The sequence below is a fragment of the Gorilla gorilla genome, chromosome 11 (genome assembly GCF_029281585.2).
Source record: "Gorilla gorilla gorilla isolate KB3781 chromosome 11, NHGRI_mGorGor1-v2.1_pri, whole genome shotgun sequence".
In the NCBI taxonomy this organism is placed as follows: Eukaryota; Metazoa; Chordata; class Mammalia; order Primates; family Hominidae; genus Gorilla; species Gorilla gorilla.
This window is the reverse complement of record NC_073235.2, coordinates 74,299,537-74,323,085: the sequence shown is the minus strand read 5'-3', so window position 1 is coordinate 74,323,085 and position 23,549 is coordinate 74,299,537. Positions and strand designations below refer to the sequence as shown.

At 37.3% G+C, this 23,549-nt stretch overlaps 1 protein-coding gene across 3 annotated transcripts in view; it reads left to right on the top strand.

Annotated features, from left to right (window-relative positions):
* SLC25A12 (solute carrier family 25 member 12) overlaps positions 1-23,549 on the top strand; it is a 221,486-nt gene that overhangs the window by 177,637 nt on the left and 20,300 nt on the right. For all 3 annotated transcript variants that reach the window (XM_055379156.2, XM_031008529.2, XM_031008528.3), the window contains exons 9-13: positions 1,788-1,872; positions 13,174-13,255; positions 14,878-15,036; positions 18,110-18,162; positions 18,703-18,783. In XM_055379156.2, coding sequence (XP_055235131.1) covers positions 1,788-1,872; positions 13,174-13,255; positions 14,878-15,036; positions 18,110-18,162; positions 18,703-18,783 — 460 coding nt within the window. The remainder of the gene's footprint in view (positions 1-1,787; positions 1,873-13,173; positions 13,256-14,877; positions 15,037-18,109; positions 18,163-18,702; positions 18,784-23,549) is intronic.

Here is a 23,549-nt window from a genome sequence, read left to right as displayed (position 1 = left end):
TGAAAAATGAAATAATAGTGTTGGCTATTCCACTCAGGCCCTCGACAAGAGAGGGAATCTTTAAAAATCCACCACCATGACAGTGGACCCCGTGTAAGGGCAGGCCATTCTATAAAAATAATCTGGTGATGACAAAAGAAACAAGATGTAGAATGTATTCTAAAGATTGTGGGCCCCAAAAGTCCTCAGCAAGTTGAATAGATTGAGTAGGATAAGGGAAGTCAAAACATCTAAGAGATATCCTTTGCCATTACAAGCTAACTCTTTAGGAGAATTTGACACAAGAAAAGAGGGCTTAAGTTGACTGAAACATGTGTGAGTTTGTTCTGGAAGAGCTGCCACTGCCAATTTCGTCACATGTAGGGATTAGGGACTTTAACCAGGAAAGATAGAAAAGAGTACTTCCCCATTCTGGGCAGGGCAGCTATCCCCATTCACTTCTTGGCCTTCAGGTAACACCAGAGAGTGGCTCTGGCCAGTTGCCCTCGATTACCAAGGATCTACTAGGAAACAGCCTCTGAAAGACTGAAAAAAAGAAAAGGACTCAGGTCCCTCACCCAAACCAGGCAGTGGTGGTCAGGTGCTTCCACATGGATACCTTTCAGTCTCCCGGGAGAGTGGACCTGGCCAGAGACCTGCAGTTACCTTCATGCTTAGATGCTGTCTGTGGAGGGTCCCGTGTTGGAAAAGGGAAAGAGAGCGGAAAGGGTTCCCCTCTGTGGAGTGTAGGGAGCTCTGCATGGAGATAGCTCCAGCCTGTGCCCGCAAATGAAGGCTCAATAGAGAGGAAAAGAAAGAGAGGAAAAGAAAAAGAGCAAAAGCAAAGCGAAGAAAAATAAATCCCCAAATTTGGGCTTACCTCCTGGCTGACTTGCCAAGATATGTTACCAGGGGAGGGTCTTGACTACAAGTTGTCCAGTTTCTTGGCATGTTAAACAATGAACTGGACAAAACGCACAAACAAAGCAATAGAAGACAAAAGCATAGATGTATTGAAGCAAAAGTATACTCCACAGATCAGGAGCAGGCTTGAGCAAGCAGCTCAAGAGCCCTAGTTGCAAATCTTCTGGGGTTTAAGTACCCATTAGAGGTTTCCTATTGGTTACACCCTATATAAATGAAGACTTGGCCCACAACCAATCGGAGGCTGAAGTGAAGGCTCAGCCCGTGATCAATTGGAGGCTGAAGTGAAGGCTCAGCCTACAACCAATCAGAGGCTGAAGTTACATCCTACACAAATGAAGACTTGTCCCATGACCAATCAGAGGCTGAAGTGAAGGCTGCCTGTCTCCAGACCCTATTCTCCTGCCTAAAAATGGGTCAAAACTCAAAGGGTTGGAAAGAACATATCGTTGGAAAAAAAAAAAAAGTCTCCCTCATACCCTTGTTCCTTTCCTTGGAGGCAACCAGTATTTATCAGATTTATGTGTATCCTTCCCAGATACTTTGCGCCTGTCCTTTAAATAGGTATCCTTGGGGACACATTTAGTGGGTAGGGACAGTCAATCTCTATACTTTCGCTTCTGGCAATAATTATTTGATTTTAATATCTATCACTGGAGTCTTACCAAATTCATGCACTCCACATTATTTCTCTGGAGTCTTTTGCTTTTTGTTGATGAAAACAGAGTTAAAAGGTTTTTATGTCACTAAAATGATCTGTGTAAACAGGGAAGTAATGATTTTAAACTATAGTTCACGGTTTTTTTTTTTTTTTTGAGAAAAGATGATTTTGGCGTGAGGAGTTTGTCAGTGTCTAACAATTCTTTCCTATATTTTTCCTGAAGGCGCTTGACTTTGGCAGATATTGAGAGAATAGCCCCATTGGCTGAGGGGGCCTTACCTTACAACCTGGCAGAACTTCAGAGACAGGTATGAGTAATCTCATAAATATGATCACCTTAAAAAAATGCTGAACTAGTAGACTAAATAGGAGCTGGCAGCTTCTGAATGCTGTAAAAATTAAAAATTACTTTCCAGAGAAAGACTTTACTTAGCTTAAAGATTACCTTTATAGAACTACTGTTACCCCCACTTTTATAGAATATATATATATTTTTTGAGATGGAGTCTGGCTGTGTTGCCCAGGCTGGAGTGCAATGGTGTGATCTCAGCTTACTGCAACCTCTGCCTTCTGGGTTCAAAAGATTCTCCTGCCTCAGCCTCCCCGAGTAATTGGGATTACAGGCGTGCACCACCACAACTGGCTAATTTTTGTATTTTTAGTAGAGACAAGGTTTTGCCATGTTGGGCAGGCTGGTCTTGAACTCGTGACCTCAGGTGATCCGCCTGCCTCGGCCTCCCAAAGTGCTGGGATTACAGGCATGAGCCACCACACCCAGTGTATAGAATATTTTTATGAGATAACTAGATTTATATTTGTGTTTTGTTTTTTGTTTTGTTCAGATAAGGAAAATAAGAGTTCAAACATACATGGGTTTGACCCCGTTCCCCTTAGAATTAGCATTCTTTTCATTTGCCTCGTCACATTTAAAGATCAGTGTTAGGTTTACTTTGTATCATTAAACTGATATTTATAGGGTTTCTAAAATTAAAAAACTTCCCTCAAATGAAATAAATCATTCACTGGGATTGTGCCTTACAGATTACAGCCAGGAAAATAAAAAGTAATTAGTGAAACCAGAAAGAAAACCTTGACTGTTAATTACATTTTTGATAAATATTACTTTTGGTTTTTATAAATGTTAAGAATGATTAAAACAGTAGCTTCTGAGTCCTATAAAATTAATACAATCCCATTTCTGATTTTACAAATACTATCTTGGTAAGAAAAAGAAAATCCATGAAATTACCTTGAAGAGTGGAATGGAACAGTTTTTAGTAAATCTCGTTTTAAGTTGAAACTTCTACTTCTGTAGCACTTAGGAAGTTTCAGTGGTAGCAGATGATCACATTGCTTTTGTGTGTGGGTAAGGGTTAGGAGGGCCAGTCATTGTCCTCCTGGTACTTTCCTGCTCTAATAGACATGGAACCTGTGTTCCTCATAATTCTCTAGGAGAGTGTGATGCTATACTAGGCAAGGCGACATGGGGAGGGCATGGATAAAGAAGACAGGATACAGAGAGAGAGAGAGAGAGAGCTACTAAATGTGCATGCTATAGAAAGAGGCTATGTCTGCTCTTTCTTCATTGCTGCCACATTGGTGAGTAGCCAGGGTTGGCTTGCTGTTATTGTTCACCTTCACCAAATGTGTTAATGAAACATCAAGATAATGTTTAAGTGTAGTTCACTTTGGGAAGACTTGGTTAGGAAACCTTTCTTCTACTTGAGCTCCATGGAATGATGATTCTGCCTGTGAAACTAATTAGAATTTACAGTTCTACTTTACATAAGGAACAAGAACATTTTGTAGTCAGGTTGAAGTAAATTGAAAATGGAAAAGAAACCATTATATCTGCATTTTGTGTTAATACTTTAACTGTTTGCTTGATGTGTAATAAAGCTTCCTACAGATTAAAATGTGTTGTAACTCATTGCAATTTAGCTTCTTTTGTATCAGAAAAACTCTTTTATCTGCTGCCATCAAAGTTTATTTCCAGGCTGGGTACAGTGGCTTATGCCTGTAATGCCAGCAATTTGGGAGCCTGAGGCAGGCAGATTGCTTGAGCTCAGAAGTTCCAGACCAGCCTGGGCAACATGGCAAAACCCCATCTCTACAAAAAAAAAATGCAAAAAATTAGCCAGGCGTGATGGCGTGTGCCTGTAGTCCTAGCTACTTGGGAGGCTGAGAAGGGAGAATCACCTGAGCCCAGGAAGTTGAGGTTGCAGTGAGCATGACTGTGCTACTACACTCCAGCTTGGGCAACAGAGTGAGACTCTGTCTTAAAAAAAAAAAGAAAAGAAAAAAGTTTATTTCCATTAGGAGGTCTCAGATCCTTTAAAAATAGATGGATTTATTTCAGTGATTTTTAAAAGATAAAATAAAATTATGTTTAATAAAAGGAAAGAATGTGAAAAAATTTTAATAACATTAAGAGACATTGAAATATTTAAAGAGCTCTTACTGAATTTAATTTTATTTTTTGTAGCATATACATCTGTGAAAATTTGCTCTTGAATTTTGAAAAATTGCATTTCAAAAGAAGATATTTTGCAGTGTTGCATGTGTCTATTGATATAGCTCTCCCTGGAGGTTTCCTTAATATTTGTAATTGGGGAATATTTCATTTAGCTTATTAAAAACATTGTAAACTGAATTTAAAAGTCTCAACTCATTTTCTCCTCCTCAGTTTTTCTGCTGCTTACTTTTCTATTCACCCACCTCTCTTGTCCCTGCAATTTTCCTAGAGGCCATATCTGAAGCTTGTTTTGCAATCTTTGGCACCCTGAGTCTACATCCTTCACATTTCTTCATCCTTAGGAAAGTGATGTAATTTTGCTACTGCTGTGAATTCTTTTTAAGACAGATTCAAGATGATTTGCCTGTCTTCAGTGGCAGCGCTGATGCTTTTATGCCGGGATGGGTGGCCTCAAGGGTCTTGTCAGATATTTAGGAAATGGGCAGTGATAAAAACCACCATTTTCTTCTTCCCTGGGTCTCTGATTGGTATCCAGAGTGATGGGGAGTGCTTTCTCTGCCTTTCCTTAACCAGTGAGATAGTACAGGGATCTAGAATTTCTGGAGAGCTGGTAGAAGTCTTAGGTATTCTTACATTGTCCCCAAAGGAAGAACCTCAGAGTCTCAGGACAATTTTTTTTTTTTTTTTTTTTTTTTTTTTTTTGTGGAGACAGGGTCTCACTCTGTCACCCGGGCACAATCACTGTTCACTGCAGTCCTGACCTCCCCGGCTCAGGTGATCCTCCCACCTCAGCCTCCTGAATAGCTGGGACTATAGGCATACACCACCATGCTCAGCTAATTTTTTTTCAGTAGAGACAGGGTTAAGCCATGTTTCCCGGGCTGGTCTCAAACTCCTAAGCTTACATTAATCCACTGATCTTGGCCTCCCAAAGTGCTGGGATTACAGTGTGTGTGAGCCACTGCACTCAGCTAAAATGTTTGATGTTTCCTCTCACATAGAAGATAGTCTTTCTACTGAGGATTAGGTACAGAGAAATAAAAATTAAGGTCTTAAGTGTATATTTTCCTGTACATTATTATAGGAACAAAATCTGAGAAAATAGAACCAACAGAAATAATAAATAATTATTAGAATTTTATAGAAACAGATTTGTGAAGGTTAAGGATTCAGATTAATGTCCACTAATGGCCATTGTGAAATCTGATCTTTACTGTCCTTGAGATTTGATACAAGTTTATTTGGGACTCAGTTTTCCGTTTAATAAAGTGAGTATCTTCATGTATTTCTGAGAAGCCTTCAAGCTCCTGCATTCTGTAGAATGGTATGTATCAATGGATTTTATTTTCAGAATTCTAAATTTATCCTCCTTTTTCCTTTGTAACATTTAAAATTTTGTAAGGAATACAGGCTGGACTCAAGTAGAATAATATGAAAATATGCTTAAGTTCTTATAGCAACCAAAGTAATGGAATAAACTTTCTTCAGTTTTCAGCCTTGAAAAAACATTCCTCAGTTAACATATTTCAGGTTTATGAGGCATTGTAAGGCAGCCATATAGACTACAATCCTAGTGACTCAGTTTTTAACATTCTTCAGTTCACAGAATTACAGTAATGCTAACCTTAACTATTCCCATGTTACTTCCAGAAGATATCTTGATTTGATTCTCTTGTAATTTTTCCTATATTGCCAAATTAGGAGTACATAATTACTTACATTTATTATGCACAGTATTCCCTTATATGAATCTATTAGAAACCTAAATATAAAATAGGAAGAAGGATATATGTCTTGTTATCTCGCCTTATGAAAGTTGTTATGAAGACACTTGTTTATGATGGAGAATCTGTGAGTCCAGAACTAGAAGTTATGAGGGAGAGAGTAGGTAAGAGCTTGGCCACTGATTATGTAACATCCTCTCATTCTGTTTCCTCATTTATTAAATAGGGACAGTATGCCAGGCACAGTGGCTTGTGCCTGTAATTCCAGCACTTTGAGAGGCCAAGGCGGGCAGATTGTTTTGAGCCCAGGAGTTTGAGACCAGCCTGGGCAATATGATGAAACCCTGTCTCTACAAAAACACACAAAAAATTAGCCAGGCATGGTAGTATGCACCTGTAGTCTCAGCTATTTGGGAGACAGAGGTGGGAGGATTGCTTGAGCCCAGGAGTTTGAGGCTGCAGTCAGCTGTGATCACACTACTGCACTCCAGCCTGAGTGACAGAGCGAGACCCTGTCTCAAATAAATAAATAGGGATAGCAGTATGCATCTTTATAGGATTATTATGGGAATTACATGAGTAATAATACACTTATATTAACCCTGACACCTGCTAAGCATGCAATAAATGTTAACTGCTATTATTGTGCTTATTACTGTTATCAAATATGAGAAGCCCATATAAGCAAACTCCAAGATGGGCTGAAACATATATGTGACACAACTGCTTAATCTACCCTCATCTACTTCCATTAGGTAGAAGGGGATGGGAAGTGAGGAAAAAGTATTAATATATCTTTGTATTTTTTTAAGTGCCTGAAATGTTTTATATTTTAATTTTTTGATGCTGGCTGAAATTTTACCAGGCCTGTTTTTAAAAATTTTTAATTACTGATGGATATTCAACAAAGAAAAAAAATCACTACCCCATACCATACACAAAAGTCTTTTCCTGTTCCTAAATGTGAAAGATTAAAGAGGATAACACAAGATATTCTATTTATGATCTGGAGATAGGCAGAGATTTTGTGAATAGTACAGAACACCAGTCATAAAGAAAAAGATTAATAAGTTAAACTTCATTAGATTTAAGAACTTTTATCAAAATATACCACTAAGAGTGTGAAAAGACAAGTTACACAGTAGGCAGAGATATTTGCAATAATTTAAATAATAGAGGATCTGTATCCAGAATATATAGTATAATAAACTTCTGCAAATTTATAAGCAAAAGGCAGGCAATGCAATAGAAAAATTGGCTAAATACCTGAACAGAAACCTCACAAAAGAGGATATCCAAATGGTAAGGAAAAATAATAGAAAAGTTTAATATCATTAGTACAAGAAAACACACATTAAAACTGCAATGGGATGCTATTTTATACTATCCAGATTGATCAAAATTATACTCTGACAATGGCAAGTGTTGTTCAAGAGGTGAAGGAATGGAAATTGCTAGCATCACAACTTTGGCAACTATTTGTCAGTACCACTGCAGTTGAAGAAACACATACCCCGTGACCTGTTGGTTCCTCTCCTGGGTGTAGTCCCTAACAAAAATGTTTACACATGTGTGTTAAGAGATATGTACAAGAAAGTTTAGGCCGGGCGTGGTGGCTCACACCTGTAATCCCAGCACTTTGGGAAGCTGAGGTGGGTGGATCACTTGAGGTCAGGAGTCTAACATGATGAATCCCCATCTCTACAAAAAATACAAAAAATTTAGCCAGGCATAGTGGTGCACACCTATAGTCCCAGCTGCTCGGGAGGCTGAGGCACGAGAATTGCTTGAACCCAGGAGGTAGAGGTTGCAGTGAGCCAGGAATGCGCCACTGCACTTTAGCCTGGGCAACAGAGGGAGACGCTGTCTCAAAAAAAAAAAAAAAAAAAAAAAGAATGTTTATAGCTGCGTTATTTGCAGTTGCAAAAATATTGGAATCTAAATACTCACCAACAGTAGAACGGATAAATATGTTGTGCTATTAAGATGACCTACAGTGAGATAAATGGAAATTTTGATTTGAGGGAAGTGAGATAAAAGAGGAGGTGGGTTGCAGAAAGAAGAGGATGTATATTTTTGAAGCATGTAACAGTTTGGATATTAAAACCAGGTTATAGACCAATTTTGGTCCTATGTGAAAATGGGAAAACAAACCTTCTCTTTTTCTTTACTGTATATTACATAATTACTTTTTCAACTGTATGGGATAAATGATCTGTGATAGACCTGCTTGGGTATATATGTACTTTCTTTAAAAAAGTTTTGTTTCTATGGGAAATTATATTAAAGCTATAGGCCACTCACTAAAAAAACTATGGAATATAAGCTGGATTGTGTTCTGTCAAAACATTATTAGCATTATTAAGAATTATTATTTTAACTTTTAAGTTTGGGGGTACATGTGAAGGTTTGTTACATAGGTAAACGTGTCATGGGTTTTTTTTGTACATATTATTTCATCACCCAGGTATTAAGCCCAGTACCCAATAGTTATCTTTTCTGCTCCTCTCCTTTCTCCTCCAGTCCTCCCTCAAGTAGACCCCAATGTCCGTTGTTTCCTTCTTTGTGTTCATAATAAGCTCTTATCACTTAGCTCCCACTTATAAGTGAGAACATACGGTATTTGGTTTTCTGCTCCTGTGTTAGTTTGCTAAGGATAGTGGCCTCCAGCTCCATCCATGTCCCTGCAAAAGACAGGATCTCATTCTTTTTTATGGCTGCATATTAGAATTACTTTTATCTTTATTTTGTGTATAGCATTCCTTAGACATAGGACTTTGTTTTCTTTGTGTAATTTGCATTTGTGTGGACCTTCTTTGAATTTTGGATTCATGAGCACATATAGGAAGACATTACTGTCCATTTAGGAATTCCTTTTTTTGGAACATTTTACCTCTTTCACCTGTGATATTTTACCACAAATGGAAGTCTGTTCTCAAAAAGAAAGTTAGGTTTATTTATTAGTCTATTATTAGCTATTATTTATTAGTCATTTAACTCATTTAAATTATTAGATTTGAAGACTTAACTATAGTCTTTAACACAAGTTAACTCCCTTTTTGCTGAGAGAAAAGTATGTATTGTTTAGCATTCAGGGGAAAATTATATATATATTAATATATAATATATATAATACATATTATATATTATGTATTATATATTATATATCATATGTATATAACATATAATTATTATATACTTATATGATTATATATATTATATATTATATATAATATATAATGTATAATATAAATATGTATAATATAAATACATATATAATTATAATATGTATTATATATAATTATAATTATATATTATGTATTATGTATTATGTAAATATATAATGTATACATTATATATATTAGTATATATTATATACATATATGTATTATACATTATATATTAATATATAATATGTATTATATATTATATATTTTATATTAATATATAATATGTATTATATATTATATATTTTATATTAATATATAATATGTATTATATATTATATTTTATATATATTTTATGTATATATATTTTTTTCCTTCATCTCCTTCTCCTATACTGTCATGGCTTTAGGTTTTAATCTTACTTTTTAAGGCCAAGAATATTGAATTCAAATCCCAGACTATTGAAGTCATAGATGTAGTTTGCAGACAGAAAAATTTTGTTTTGTTTTCTCTAGCCTTATTTTGCCATTCCAGTCATACATTTTTGTTTTTATAGAATCTAGCCTTTTTTCCCCCTTCCAATGCTTGATATAAAAACTTTAGCTATTTCTCCCTTTTATTCTACCCATTAATAGTGTGTCATTTGAAAGAGGTAGTTCTCCCTATTGAGTTGGCAGTGTGGTTTGGGCAGGTTTGACTTGTTAACTGACATAATCTTGCCTTATCTAATGCATCATCACTGCTCACTGCAGCCTCAACCTCCCAGGCTCAAGTGATCCTTCCACTTCAGCCTCTCAAGTAGCTGGGACCACAGGCATGTACTACCATGCCTGGCTAACTTTTGTATTTGTTGTAGAGATGGAGTTTTACCATGTTGCCCAGGCTGGTCTTGAACTCTTGGGCTCAAGTGATCTTGCCTGCCTCAGCCTCCCAAAGTGCTGGGATTACTGCTATGAGCCACCTCACTAGACCTAATTCTCACTTACAAAATGAGATACGTATAACAAAAAAATGAAGAGAACATCTCTTTAAATGAGGTCTCAACTTATTTCCTATCATACACATATGCTTAGGGAGTAGGTTAAAAATCATTTAATATTCTCAACTCTTGTTTTGAAAAACACTTAATTAACCTTGTTAAATATCAAACTTTATGATCATAATCATAACCTTAAGGGAAAGAGCGTCTTTTCCTTTGGCCCATTTGCTCACGGCAGGCAATCTTCTTAGTGCTGAGTGTTTTCCTTCAGCCTAAATGCTAAAAATTCAGGACACAGTCATTAATAGGGATGACAGCGGTAGCATTTCATTTATGAATATTCATGAAGTGAAATCCATAGCATTAATTACATTAATTTACATACCTGAATACAAGCGAGCCATAAGTGATAACTAAGCCTTAAAAAAATGTTGCTAACCATATATTGTATGTTTTCTTTTAAATGTTATTTAATAAGGGTGAAGGGGACATTTCTGTCAAAAGGCATTTGGGTATCTATAGTTAGAAATGTTTTTAGCAAAGAATTAAAGCACAGTATAATCCTTCAGTTTTCATAGGATTTTGTAGGGCTTATAAACATTCTTTAAAGGAAGAAAGTATACAGAAAAATATATGCGGTTGAATACAGGAGAAACCTTTTATATGAATAAGGGTATTAGTGGTTACTTGATGCTTATTTAGGATCATAGGCTTTTTATTCTGTGAGTTTTAATTCCACATATTCTTTTGAAAGGATACATGATTGAAAATAATTCATAATCTATGAGAATGAAATTTATTTTCATCCAGTTTTGTGATTGAGAAACTCTAAGTGGGGGAAATAACATTCTACATACTTTTTTTTTTTTTTTTTTTTTTTGAGGCAGAGTCTTGCTCTGTCACTCAGGCTGGAGTGCAGTGATGTGATCTCAGCTCACAGCAACCTCCACCTCCAGGTCCAAGTGATGCTCCCACTTCAGCCTCCCAAGTAGCCGGGATTATAGGCACCTGCCACTATACCTGACTAATTTTTGTATTTTTAGTAGAGAGAGGGTTTCACCATGTTGGCCAAGCGGGTCTTGAACTCCTGAACTCAAGTGATCCGCCCACCTTGGCCTCCCAAAATGCTCAGATTACAGGTATGAGCCGCTGCGCCGGCCCAGCGCATTTTTAAAGAAGTTAAAAACATATGCCAGTGTGTTTAGTAGGTAGCATAATAGCTATATTGATTTTAAAATGTGAGCTAAAATGCCTGTCTTTGTTTGGACTCCTATTACAAATTACCATAGGTGGTTTAGATAGCAAACATTTATTTCTCATAGTTCTAGAGGCTAGAAAGTACAAGATCAAGGTGCTGGCCGATTCAGTTACTGGTGAGGGCCCTATTCCTAGTCTGTAGACAGCAGGCTTCTTGTTATATCCTTGTTATAAGAGGGAGAGATAGAGGGAGGTCGTCTTGTGTCTTTTCTTATAATGGCACTAATCCTATCATGAGGGCTCCATTTTCATGACCTAATTACCACCCAGAGTTGCCACCTTCACATACAATCACATTGGGCAGTAGGGTCTCAACACATGAATTTTGGGGAGTCACAAGCATTGAATCTGTAGCAATGCCATAACTTGAATTCCTTCAAAGTATATGAGATTAAATATCATCATTGCCTTGAAAGGACAGATTGTGTATATGTTTTCAACTGTTGTCTTTGAAACAAAGTATCAGAATTAACTGGTTAATCAACATTTTAGAAACTCATTGAAGCATATTCAGTTAATTATACTGAAGCATATTCAATATAGTGGGCCCTCCATCTGCTTGAGTTTCACGTCCTTGGATTCAACCAACTGTGGATGGAAAATATTTGGGAAAAAACAAACAATAAAAAATAACACTACAACAATAAAAAAATACAAAATTTAAAAATACAGTATAACTACTATTTACATCTTATTTACCTTATATTAGGTATTAGAAGTAATGTAGAGATGATTTAAAGAATACAAGAGGATGTGCATAGGTTATGTGAAAATACTGCACTATTTTAGATCAGGGACATGAGCATCCATGGATTTTGGTATTTGAAAGTAGTATCAGGAATATTTTTGTGCCAGGTGAGGTGGCTTATGCCTGTAATCCCAGCACTTTGGGAGGTTGAGGTGGGAGAATCGCTTGAGCTCAAGAGTTTGAGACCAGCCTGGGCAACATAAACAGACCCCATGTCTACAAAAAATTTAAAAATTAGCTGGGCATGGTGGCATGCACCTGTAGTCCTGCTACTTCGGAGGCTGAGTCATTGGGATGGCCTGAACCTGGGAATTTGAGGCTGCGGTGAGCCGTGTTTGTGCCACTGCATTCCAGCCTAGGCATCAGAGTGAAACCCTGTCTCCAAAAAAAAAAAAAAAAAAGGAATATTTTTGCATTAATTAATAAGTGAAATATAAAATTACTTAGAAATATTTATCTCATTCTATAATTTCTATTTTTGTATATACTTTAAAATACATCTTATGTGTAATTTTATAATGTATATTAAGTTTATGTATATATAATTAAGACGGCAAATATGTGAACTTTTTATTTAGTTTATTCTGTCATTTCATACGGTTTACATAGTATAGAAGGTCTTTTCATAGTGAAAATATTAAAGAACAAGACTGACACACTAGTATAGACAAGTTATCTTAGATCCTTTCTTTATGCTATGGGATACCCGTGAAATAACATCTGGTGGAATTTTTCTCTTTTTTATTATTATAGATTTTTATGTTAGAACTATGGCAATAGTCGTTAGAGATGGTAGATTATGATCAATATTCTCTGATTTAAGAATCAAGTTAATTTTTATACACTTTAGAAAGCTTTTTAAATTTTAAGTTAGTTAAAGAAGGAAAAAAATTTTATAACTGAAATGCTTGTTTACCTGAAAGATTCAGTTCTGTAAACTGATAGTGTATTCCCCCAACAGTAGCAGATAAATGAGGCATTAATAGGCTTGTAAAAATTGGGGTAAGGGGGAAGCTACTGTGTATTTGGCCTAACATGGTTTTTAAATGCTGACGATAGAGTTATCTATTTTTAAATACGTAGCTTTCATTTTTGGCTGCATGAATATCCTATTTTCTTCTTTTAGAAAAGCTATTACTGCATTAACAATATCACTTTTAGGTTTTGTTTTTTCTTGTCTTAAAATAGTCAAATTGTAGCTTTTTCACTTGCTGTGTGCTCTTTCAAGATTTTTTTTTACCCGTTTTCTTCTCTGCAGCAGTCTCCTGGGTTAGGCAGGCCTATCTGGCTCCAGATTGCCGAGTCTGCTTACAGATTCACTCTGGGCTCAGTTGCTGGAGGTGAGTGACATGTCTGTGTGCTGTTTGAGGCTTGTGTTAATGTAATATTATCTCACCAGACTGAGGCAGATCAGCAAAGGTGCAGTTCATTGTTCCCGTGGGTCACGACTTCAGGGCTTTCTGAAGTGTTCTTTATTTTTACCTATGATCAGGAGACTCGTCATAGCAATGGCTATGACCATCTGGCTCCAGTCTGTCTTCAGGACAGAACCTCTGTAATGATGTGAAAGTCTGGGATGCAGTGCTGCACTCACCTTAATTATACTGGCTAAGGCCAGTATGAAAAAATGGAAAATGAGACTGTGTTTATGGGACAGGTTAAGAAATTGAGATTCGCTATTATCCTTAGCAAACTAACGCAGGAACAGAAAACCAAATACCACATGTTCTCATTTATAAGTGGGAACTAAATAGGAGCTTATGAACACAAAGAAGGAAACAACAGACACTGGGGTCTACTTGTGGGGGAGGGTGGCAGAAAGGAGGGGAGCAGAAAAAATGACTGTTGGATGCTGGGATTAATACCTGGGCGATGAAATATGTACAACAAACGCCCATGACACGTGTTTACCTATGTAACAAACCTTCATATATACCCCATACCTAAAATAAAACTAAAAAAAAAAAAGAAAGAAATTGAGATTTGAGATATGAATCCCAGAACCTTGTGAAATAAAACAGCCTCTCAAAGTGACTCAGTTATGCTTTTCTGCTTGTATGTTTTCCTTTCCCTTATCGCTTGCTTAACAATATCTGGACTTGATGTTTATTTGCAAAAATGAACCTCCCTTCCCTCCCTGTTCACAGCCAAAATTTGAGAGACTGTTTTTGCTTAAATACTCTACTTAGAAAATGTGTACAATCTGAAGTTGCTTTGTTGAGAAGAAACGAGCAGGTGTGATTAAAATGCTTACGATTTTTTAAGATAAGCCTGAACTCAAAAGACTTTTTTTTTTCTTTTCACTCTCAGTTTTAGAAGTTGCAAACCAGGTTTTGGCTTTCAGCAGTCAAAATGTGTAATACTCTCGTTCATGTAAATAAATTTTTCATTCCCTGAGAAATTCTAAAGCATAGCCATATTTTCTTTTAAACCAAATTCTATACATAGGGATAGGATAATGTTGAAGTGTGTTTCTAATATTATGGTTGTAACTATGATTAATTTTCCAAGATGTTTTATTAAACTAAATTTTAAAATCGTAGCCACCTAGTGTACGGATATAGTCATTTTAAGAAGTAACTGGCATAATATTTAGGCATTTAATGGAAAATATAAATAAATGTTATACATAATAGTTTAATGTTGTTATTATAGAAAACTGAGTGTTGATTATCTAATTTGGGAAGTGACTCGATAATCCACTGTGTAGTTTATGAACCTGCGATATCAAAGATCATTCTTGACAGTTGTTCTCTGAAGCAGCTGTATTTATGGATTTCAGTGGTTGCTATAGCCTGCTATCCCTAAGGTGTGTGTGAGGGAAAGAAAAATAATAAACTCTCTTTTGTGAGAATACATGTTGTGTTTTATTTTCTCATCCTTTAAGATAAGATTTGTCATCCTTATGGACTCTCCATTTAACTGTGTTCTTTTTTAAGCCTAAAAATTGTTCTGTTTGTAGCTGTGGGAGCCACTGCAGTGTATCCTATAGATCTGGTGAAGACCCGAATGCAAAACCAGCGTGGCTCTGGCTCTGTTGTTGGGGAGCTAATGTACAAAAACAGCTTTGACTGTTTTAAGAAAGTCTTGCGTTATGAGGGCTTCTTTGGACTCTACAGGGGTGAGTAAGCAAATCCCAGCTGCTGAAGTTAGTGATTTGATCTCACCAGCAGCAGATTTTAACTCACTAATTATGGAAGCCAATATGTAGTATGCCTAGCCAGACTAGGTCTGTTTCTCTCTTTTTATTTTCTCTTTGCTTATTTCCCTTTTTGCATTCTTTCTGGTGATTAGCAATATTAATCTGCAAACAAGGTCTTCATTTCTTCTTCTTGTGATTTGTATTTCTTGGTGTCCAAATTATGTGTTTGTCCCAACATGGGTCTATGTCACCATGCTCCTACAAACCAAGGCACATATCTGCAGGTGGAATACAAGGATGATAGTTAAGAAATATAGAGCTGCTTTTCTCAAAGAATTAAAGAGGAGAAATACATCTCTTTCCTGTGAAAAAGAATCCAGGTTACCACTCAAAGATGAGTTTACCCTCCATATATTTATTTCAACTGAAATAAATATCAAATGTTTTTGTCTCTTTCAGGGACCACTTATAAATTTTTTCCAATGAGCCATCTGAAGGTTTAAAAAAAAAAAAAAAAGGAAAACCCTTTGGTTCCAAGTTTAATTCTTGCTTCTTTCCCCCACTTAGCTCAGAGGTGTACAGTCAAAACAGAGAGATTTTCTTTCGCAGGGAATGTTAGCAGCCACTCTAGACTGAGCACAGTGCAGTTGGCATCAGAGGCAGCACTGCGCCCCATGCAGAATTCTCCCCACCCCCCATTGTCTTTGTAGGAACTTGTCTCTTTGGAGAGAGAATGACTTTCATGTATGTGTTTTCACATTAGAATATAGGGTTTCCTTTGGGAGGGAGATTAATTTTTTAATCTCTTTGGGCGCCACTTGGGATTCTTTGAAAATACTCTCTACATGCTCAAGTCCATGCCATTTATGTAATTTACTGTACTTGTTTGTTTGCACATACAAGCTCATTAATCCCTAGCCTATTCTGAGCTCTGTTGAACTATTTGGCTTAGAAATATTCCTAAGAAAGACTGGGCCCGAACAAAGCTTTATGCTCATGGACAGGAGGAAAAAAACACCTCTGGTTAGCATTATATACAGGTATTCAAGCAAAAAATATAACTCCGGTAAACTCATAATTGAAGTAGAGGGTCACAAGGATGTTCATTTTTAGCATTATATATAGAATAAGAGGAGAGAGTTATTCCGAAATCAAACTAGGCTCAAGTACCCTGCTCTTGAGAATGAATGTGATGAGTTTTCCTCAAATATTCAGAACTGTAGCCTCTTTGAATTCCACCTGTACAGCATGTACCCTGTGGAAAGGCGTACAATATCCAGAATGCAGACCTTTCCATGTGAATGCTTGTTTTAACGGATTAAACCCTGCATATCCAGATTTTATTTAATGGGGAATCAAGGTTGAGTGGCATTAAGGTTGTTTTTTTCCTTGATATCTCCAATATTTCTTTGTTGAATAATGACCTTTCTCCTCTTTGGTATACTTTTAAATTGCAAAGAAAATGTCCCCTATTAAAAGGAACCTAGATATTTACTGCATAGTTTAGCCTTCTCAATGGATAGATGCTTACAGAAGATTTCATTTGAGAGGGATGTCATGTTAATTAAATGGATGCAATATAGCAAGTAGGGGAGGGGATTGTTGGTTTTATTCAGGATGTAAGCTCATAAAAGCAGTTCTTTAAATGAGAGACTTTTGTATTAGGGAGAAGATTGTAGGAGTCCTGTATGTGAGCACTATGATTATTGAGATTGTCATATATTGCTTGGAACTGGTCCATTATTCTGTCAGATGATTGACAAAATTGTTGACAGATTAGCTAAATTTCTTTGCAGGCAACAATGATAAAATGACACAAATCAGTACTTTATTAAATTCCATGAGCCTTATTGAGACGAGTTGTAAAACAAATATGCATGCTGACATGGTTGTATGGGAGTTAGATTAAAAGTAATAGAGCCTGATAATCATGAGGGTTAGAAAGTTAAGACTGCCATCTGCTGATTTGTTCTTTTAAATCAGTCTGCTATGCATGAAAGGTGTGTGTGGCTTTGTGTGTATCATTGATAATTCAGTCTGACTGACAGTAGCCTATATGTATGATTACTTGTGGCTCTCAACTTATGGAACTCAGCAGTATCCTCAAAGCAGGCTTAAGATCAGCAGTCAGCAAGCAGGCAAACACATATATAACTCCCCTTTGGCTGGATGATTTAAAGGATATAAAATGTTTATTGTTAGCATCTTTAAAAAATGTATGCAAAAAAGTATGCTAACAATTTGGATAAGCTGTGTGCTTTAGAAAGCTGAGCCCAACAGATGTTGAATTGTTTATTTTTTTCTTTTCCAGTTTACAACCAGCCTGGGAAATTTAACTTTCTAAGGATTATGATTTCCTTTGTTTTGAGGGGATTCTTTTAAAATGTCTTAAGCTTGACATATATTAGTAAATAAGAATACAACAGGCATATGTTTTTGCTTATAGGAGATACTCATTAAACAATACTTAAAACTGCATTTTTCTTTGCAGTTTTGGCTTCCTTTTAAATACATGAATATTGAATGCTGTGTTTCTCTGAAGAGAAGATTATGGGAGTTAGTATTCTATAATAACCAAGCCACTGTATGCCATTATGTAGGTAGCATAGTTTGTGGCAAAATCTGGGTATGCTTAACAGCATGCTTTTCAGAGCTTTTCCAAGTGTACAGTGTCTGTGTATGTTTATATGTTGTTGGTTGTAATAAGGGAGGGAATTTGGTTACATTGTTATTGGCAGTGTTCCCAGAATAGAGAAGATGCATGGCTCCGTTTCTTCTTAATGGACTTTTTGGGAGGTGTTGGATAACTAGGCTTTAAAGTAAGCATGCTTAAGAAGAGGATTTATAGCCTCAAGAAAACGTGACATTATACTGCATTTGTAAATAATTATTACATATGTATACAGAGTTTTAAGGATAAGCTTTTTCCCATTTTAATGAAAACTCTGCAATGTTTGATGGGTAAATAATATGGGGGAAATTCTTTGTTGCTGGGCTTGTGTATTCATGTCTGGTACAGCTATATTGCTGATGATTCTGTCCCTTTACCTAGGTCTGATACCACAACTTATAGGGGTTGCTCCAGAAAAGGCCATTAAACTGACTGTAAGTTTCTCTCTAACTGAATTTATGTCATTTGTTTAGATTACCATTAAGCCACAAAACTAAAATCAAGGCTAGGCGTGGTAGCTCATGCCTATAATCTCAGCATTTTGGGTGGTGGGAGGATCACTTGAGACCAGGAGTTCTAAACCAGCATAAGCATAGTAAGAACTCAGCTCTACCAAAACAACAACAACAACAACAAAATTAAAAATTAGCCAAGTGTGGTGATGCATGCCAGGAGGCTGATGTGGGAGGATTGCTTGAGTCCAGGAATTTGAGGCTGTAGTGAGCTATGATCATGCCACTGCACTCCAGCCTGAGCAACAGAGTGAGACCCTGTCTCAAAAACAAAACTAAAATTGATGCTGCTGACACTGGCACACTATCACAGAATTTGTACAACTTTAATTTTACATGTAAGCATTTGATAATTTTAAATTTTATCATAAGACAAATATTTTGCTGACTTGGAAAAGCAACAGTATGCCAGAAGAGAAATGGTTAGGAATTTTGGTTAACTGATGTTGTCTTTCTAATTAGGTTAATGATTTTGTTCGGGACAAATTTACCAGAAGAGATGGCTCTGTTCCACTTCCAGCAGAAGTTCTTGCTGGAGGCTGTGTAAGTATTACTGTTAGGCACTTCTTGTGACAAATACATTCCGTTGACCTTTTTGCACAGATATAATAGATATCTTAGTGGCATTTCCCTTGAACTCAAGGGATTCTAAGCAGGTTTTCTCAGTAATCATATGGAATAAGTTTTAAATTTTATTGTAAAAGCTAATGGGTTTTGAGTGTAGAAAAGAGGTAGCATTTTCCGCCATTCTAACTAATGGTGATCATTAAAAAGTCAGGAAACAACAGATGCTGGAGAGGATGTGGAGACATAGGAACCATTTTACACTGTTGGTGGGAGTGTGAATTAGTTCAACCATTGTGGAAGACAGTGTGGCGATTCCTCAAGGATCTAGAACTAGAAATACCATTTGACCCAGCAATCCCATTACTGAGTATATACCCAAAGGATTATAAATCATTCTACTATAAAGACACATGCACACATATGTTTATTGTGGCACTATTCACAATAGCAAAGACTTGGAACCAACCCAAATGCCCATCAGTGACAGACTGGATTAAGAAAATGTGGCACATATACACCATGGAATAATATGCAGCCATAAAAAAGGATGAGTTCCTGTCCTTTGCAGGGACATGGATGAAGCTGGAAACCATCATTCTCAGCAAACTATCACAAGGACAGAAAACCAAACACCACATGTTCTCACTCATAGGTGGGAATTGAACAATGAGAACCCCTGGACACAGGGCAGGGAGCATCACACACTGGGGCTTGTCATGGGGTTGGAGGTTGGGGGAGAGATAGCAGTAGGAGAAATACCTAATGTAAATGATGAGTTGATGGGTGCAGCAAACCAACATGGCACATGTATACCTATGTATCAAACCTGCACATTGTGCACATGTACCCTAAAACTTAAAGTATAATAAAAAAAAGGTAGCATTTTCATCAGCTCTATCTCTTTGATGCTCCTAAAGCATTACCTTCCAGACTTTTTTAAAAGTTCTAATTCCTATGCCTTTTAAGAAATAGAGTACAGAAAATATAGTAGTGGGTAGAGTTACCATTCATATATGTTAACTGGAACTTTAAAACAAGTGTGGGATGGCTGATTAATTGGGCCCTTATATCTTAGGTATAGGACTGAGTAAGCCATTGTTTAATAATAATTTTTCTTCTTTAGAGGCCAGAGGGTATGGCAAACAATAATAACGGTAACTACATTTCAGCTATTGACAGAAATTCTGAACCAAGAGACTCAGATATTTACTTAGCGCACAAAGGTTTCTGTCTTTAAAGTGTAAGCATGACATTGGCTTTGGACCAATTCTTAAATCTATTTGCAGCTCAACTAATTTCATTTGTGGTATTTGTTTCATATTTGATAACACATGGTTCGTTTAAGACTTGTTTAGTCCATTTTGTTCTTGGAAACATTAATAACTTCCAGTTGAATTGGCTGACAGTCTTGGCTAAAACTTCCTCAGTTGCTTGTGAAACCTGAAGTGATGAGGTCAGTGACCTTGGCAACATTTAATTCAGAGACACTGCCTCGGGGGTCAGAGAGAGAGAGAGGTTGCTCCAGGTTCTCTTTGATATGTGTCAGTGTGGCACATACCTGAGTCCTCTGCAGAGTTGCTTTGGAAGAGGTGGACTGCTGTGTGGGTGTGTGTGTGCCTGTATGCATGCCCCAGCACATTCTCAGGAAGGAAATCTCTTTGGCTACATTTCTTTTTTAATGAAGAGTTAACAGTAGACATAGAATAAAACTTTTGCTTAGGTGGATCACCAAAAATGAAGTTTCTCTTCTTCCTTTATTCCAATTAGATTCTGTAATTGGTTCTTGTCTAGAGAGAGAAGCTTTGCCAATCATAAATATTCTTTTTCTTGGTCGTTTTAAGTTTCTGTTTGGTTAAGAAGCTTTCTAACTCATTTTTATCACAGCACATGCTACCTTTGCCAGAAATATAAGTCATGCTCTTTCTGTTCCATGTAGCTAATTATTTATTTCCATTTGCAATATCCAGGTTTTGGGCCATGAAGCTGACCTGTTTCCATGTCTGACATGTGACCTAAGTGGTTAAACCAAAATAAGATGTTTAGTTCCTTTGTTCTTCCTAGCTACCTACCCTGTTTATAGGTTTGAACTTTAGGAATTTCTATTGAAGTCTGGGGTGCCTTGAGGGTTGTGCTGACACTCTAAATCTCTTCCTTAATCATGACTCATTTCTGGAGGCTTTGATGGATTGTCTAGTGGGAAATTGACAGCATGAAAAATACTCAGGTTGGACTCTAGGCAGAATGATAAGGTTGTCTGCAGTTCTTCACCACAAACGTTTTCTGCTTCCCCCTTTGCTCTAAATCTCTTCTTTCAGGGAAGAAGAAAAAAGTGCAATTATTGAGTTTCTACTGACAAATTCAGTTATACTATGCTATAAATGATTGTTAAAACATAATTCACTGTTTCTCCCCAAAGTCTATAAATTTCAACAGAGAATAAAGTCTTAAAAAGAATGAGTCTCTCTTTATAGAGTATCAGGCTGTATGGGACATAGGATACTCCATTTCCTAAATGATACCTGGCAAACGGCCACCAGATTAACACTGTGAAGAGTGGCTGTCTGTGAGCCTGACCCTGAGTCCTCACCATCCTGAGTAGTGGTGGTGATACGATGTACGGTGTCCTTATGGCTTTTGGCTGAGTGCTGTCAGTGCCACTAGTGAGAAGAATGCTGCTGTTCTTCCAAAAATTACCCAATTTTAAAGATGCACCTAATGCATTAACCTATTGCAGGTTAATTAGGAAGAAATGGCTCAAATTGAGTTCTAGGCTTTTTTTCCCAGAGGAAGGATTAGCTAGGACCTAGGCCTTGAGTTCCCTATAGATGAGAGGGAAATTTTATTGCCGTGGAAATGACAATATTCCCTTTTAGGAAAAATGGTGTGTGTTGACTAGATCATGAAGTGACCTAGAAGTGAAAATCTCCAGTCCTTGGGCATTATATATTTTGTTGTTGTTGTATGTTTTGTTTTATTATCTGGTTTGTTTTTGTTTTAGTTTTTGTTTTGAGATGGAGTTTTGCTTTTGTTATCCAGGCTGGAATGCAATGGCACGATCTCGGCCCACCACAGCCTCCACCTCCCAGGTTAATGCGATTCTCCTGCCTCAGCCTCCCTAGTAGCTGAGATTACAGGCATGTGCCACTGCACCCGGCTAATTTTGTATTTTTAGTAGAGCCGGGGTTTCTCCATGTTGGTCAGGCTGGTCTCAAACTCCCGACCTCAGGTGATCCACCGGCCTCGGCCTCCCAAAGTGCTGGGATTACAGGCGTGAGCCACCACACCCGGTCTTTATGATCTGTTTTTAAAGGCATGTGATTTTTGTTTTTTTGTTTGTTTGTTTTTCTTCTTTTTTGAGACAGGATCTCAGTCTGTTGCCCAGGCTGGAGTGGAGTGGCGCGATCTCAGCTCACTGCAGCCTTGACCTCCTGGGCTCAAGGGCTCCTCCCATCTCTCAGCCTCCCCAGTAGCTGGGACTACAGGTGCATGTCACCATCCTCTGCTAATTTTTGTATTTTTTGTAGAGATGGGGTTTCGTCATGTTGCCCAGGCTGGTCTCAAATTCCTGGGCTCAAGCAACCCACCTGCCTTGGCCTCCTAGTTTTGGGATTACAGGTGTGAGTCACCAGGCTGGCCAAGGCCTGTGATTTTTGATACATGCAAAAGAATACAAACAATATAATTACAGAATAATAATAAAATGAGCATCCGTGCTTCTAGCACCCAACTTAACTAAAACGTTACTACTATTGTTGATGCTGATTATTGCTTTTGATGTAGCTTGAATCAGCTAATGAGGAATAGATACCTTTCTTACTGGGCTGAACATTTTATAGGGATTATCTCATTATAGTTCCCAACTAGAGGTGAAAAAACTAAAACCTTAGTGAAACCCAAATTTTGACTTAGTAAATATCAAAATTGTGGTTCAAACCACTTCTATCTCCAAATCCATATTCTTTCACACTTGATATAGGTTTTCATTTGTTCTTTCATATATTCACTTACTCATTGAATACCTGATATGTTTCATGCAAATTTTAAAAATACCGCCTTTAGGCCAGGGGCGGTGGTTCACGCCTGTAATCCCAGTACTTTGGGAGGCCGAAGCAAGTGGATCACCTGAGGTCAGGAGTTCGAGACCAGCCTGGCCAACATAGTGAAACCCCGTCTCTACTGAAAATACAAAAAAATTAGCCAGGTGAAGTGGCACGTTCCTACAGTCCCAGCTACTTGGGTGGCTGAGGTAGGAGAATCGCTTGAACCCAGGAGGCGGAGGTTGCAGTGAGCTGTGATCGTGCCACTACACTCCAGCTTGGGCAACAGAGTGAGACTCTGTCTCAAAAAAAAAAACAAAAAACAAAACAAAACAAAAAAACAGAAAAAATAACAGCTTTATTGAGATATACTTAACATACCATACAACTCCCCCATTTAATGTGTATAATTCAGTGTTTTGTTGTGAAACCATCACCACAATCAATTTTAGAACATTTTTATCAACACAGAAAGAAACGCAGTACCTTTTAGCTATCACTTCTCAATCTTCCCATCCCATCCGTAAGACCTAGGCAACTGTATTGCCCAGGCAGGAGTGCAGTGGTGCGATCAAGCCTCACAGCAACCTTGAACTGCCGGCTCAAGCAATCCTCCCACCTCAGCTTCCTGAGTAGCTAGGACTGCAGGTGTGTGCCACCACCCTCAGCTAATTTTTAAGTTTTTCATAGAGATAGGGTCTTACT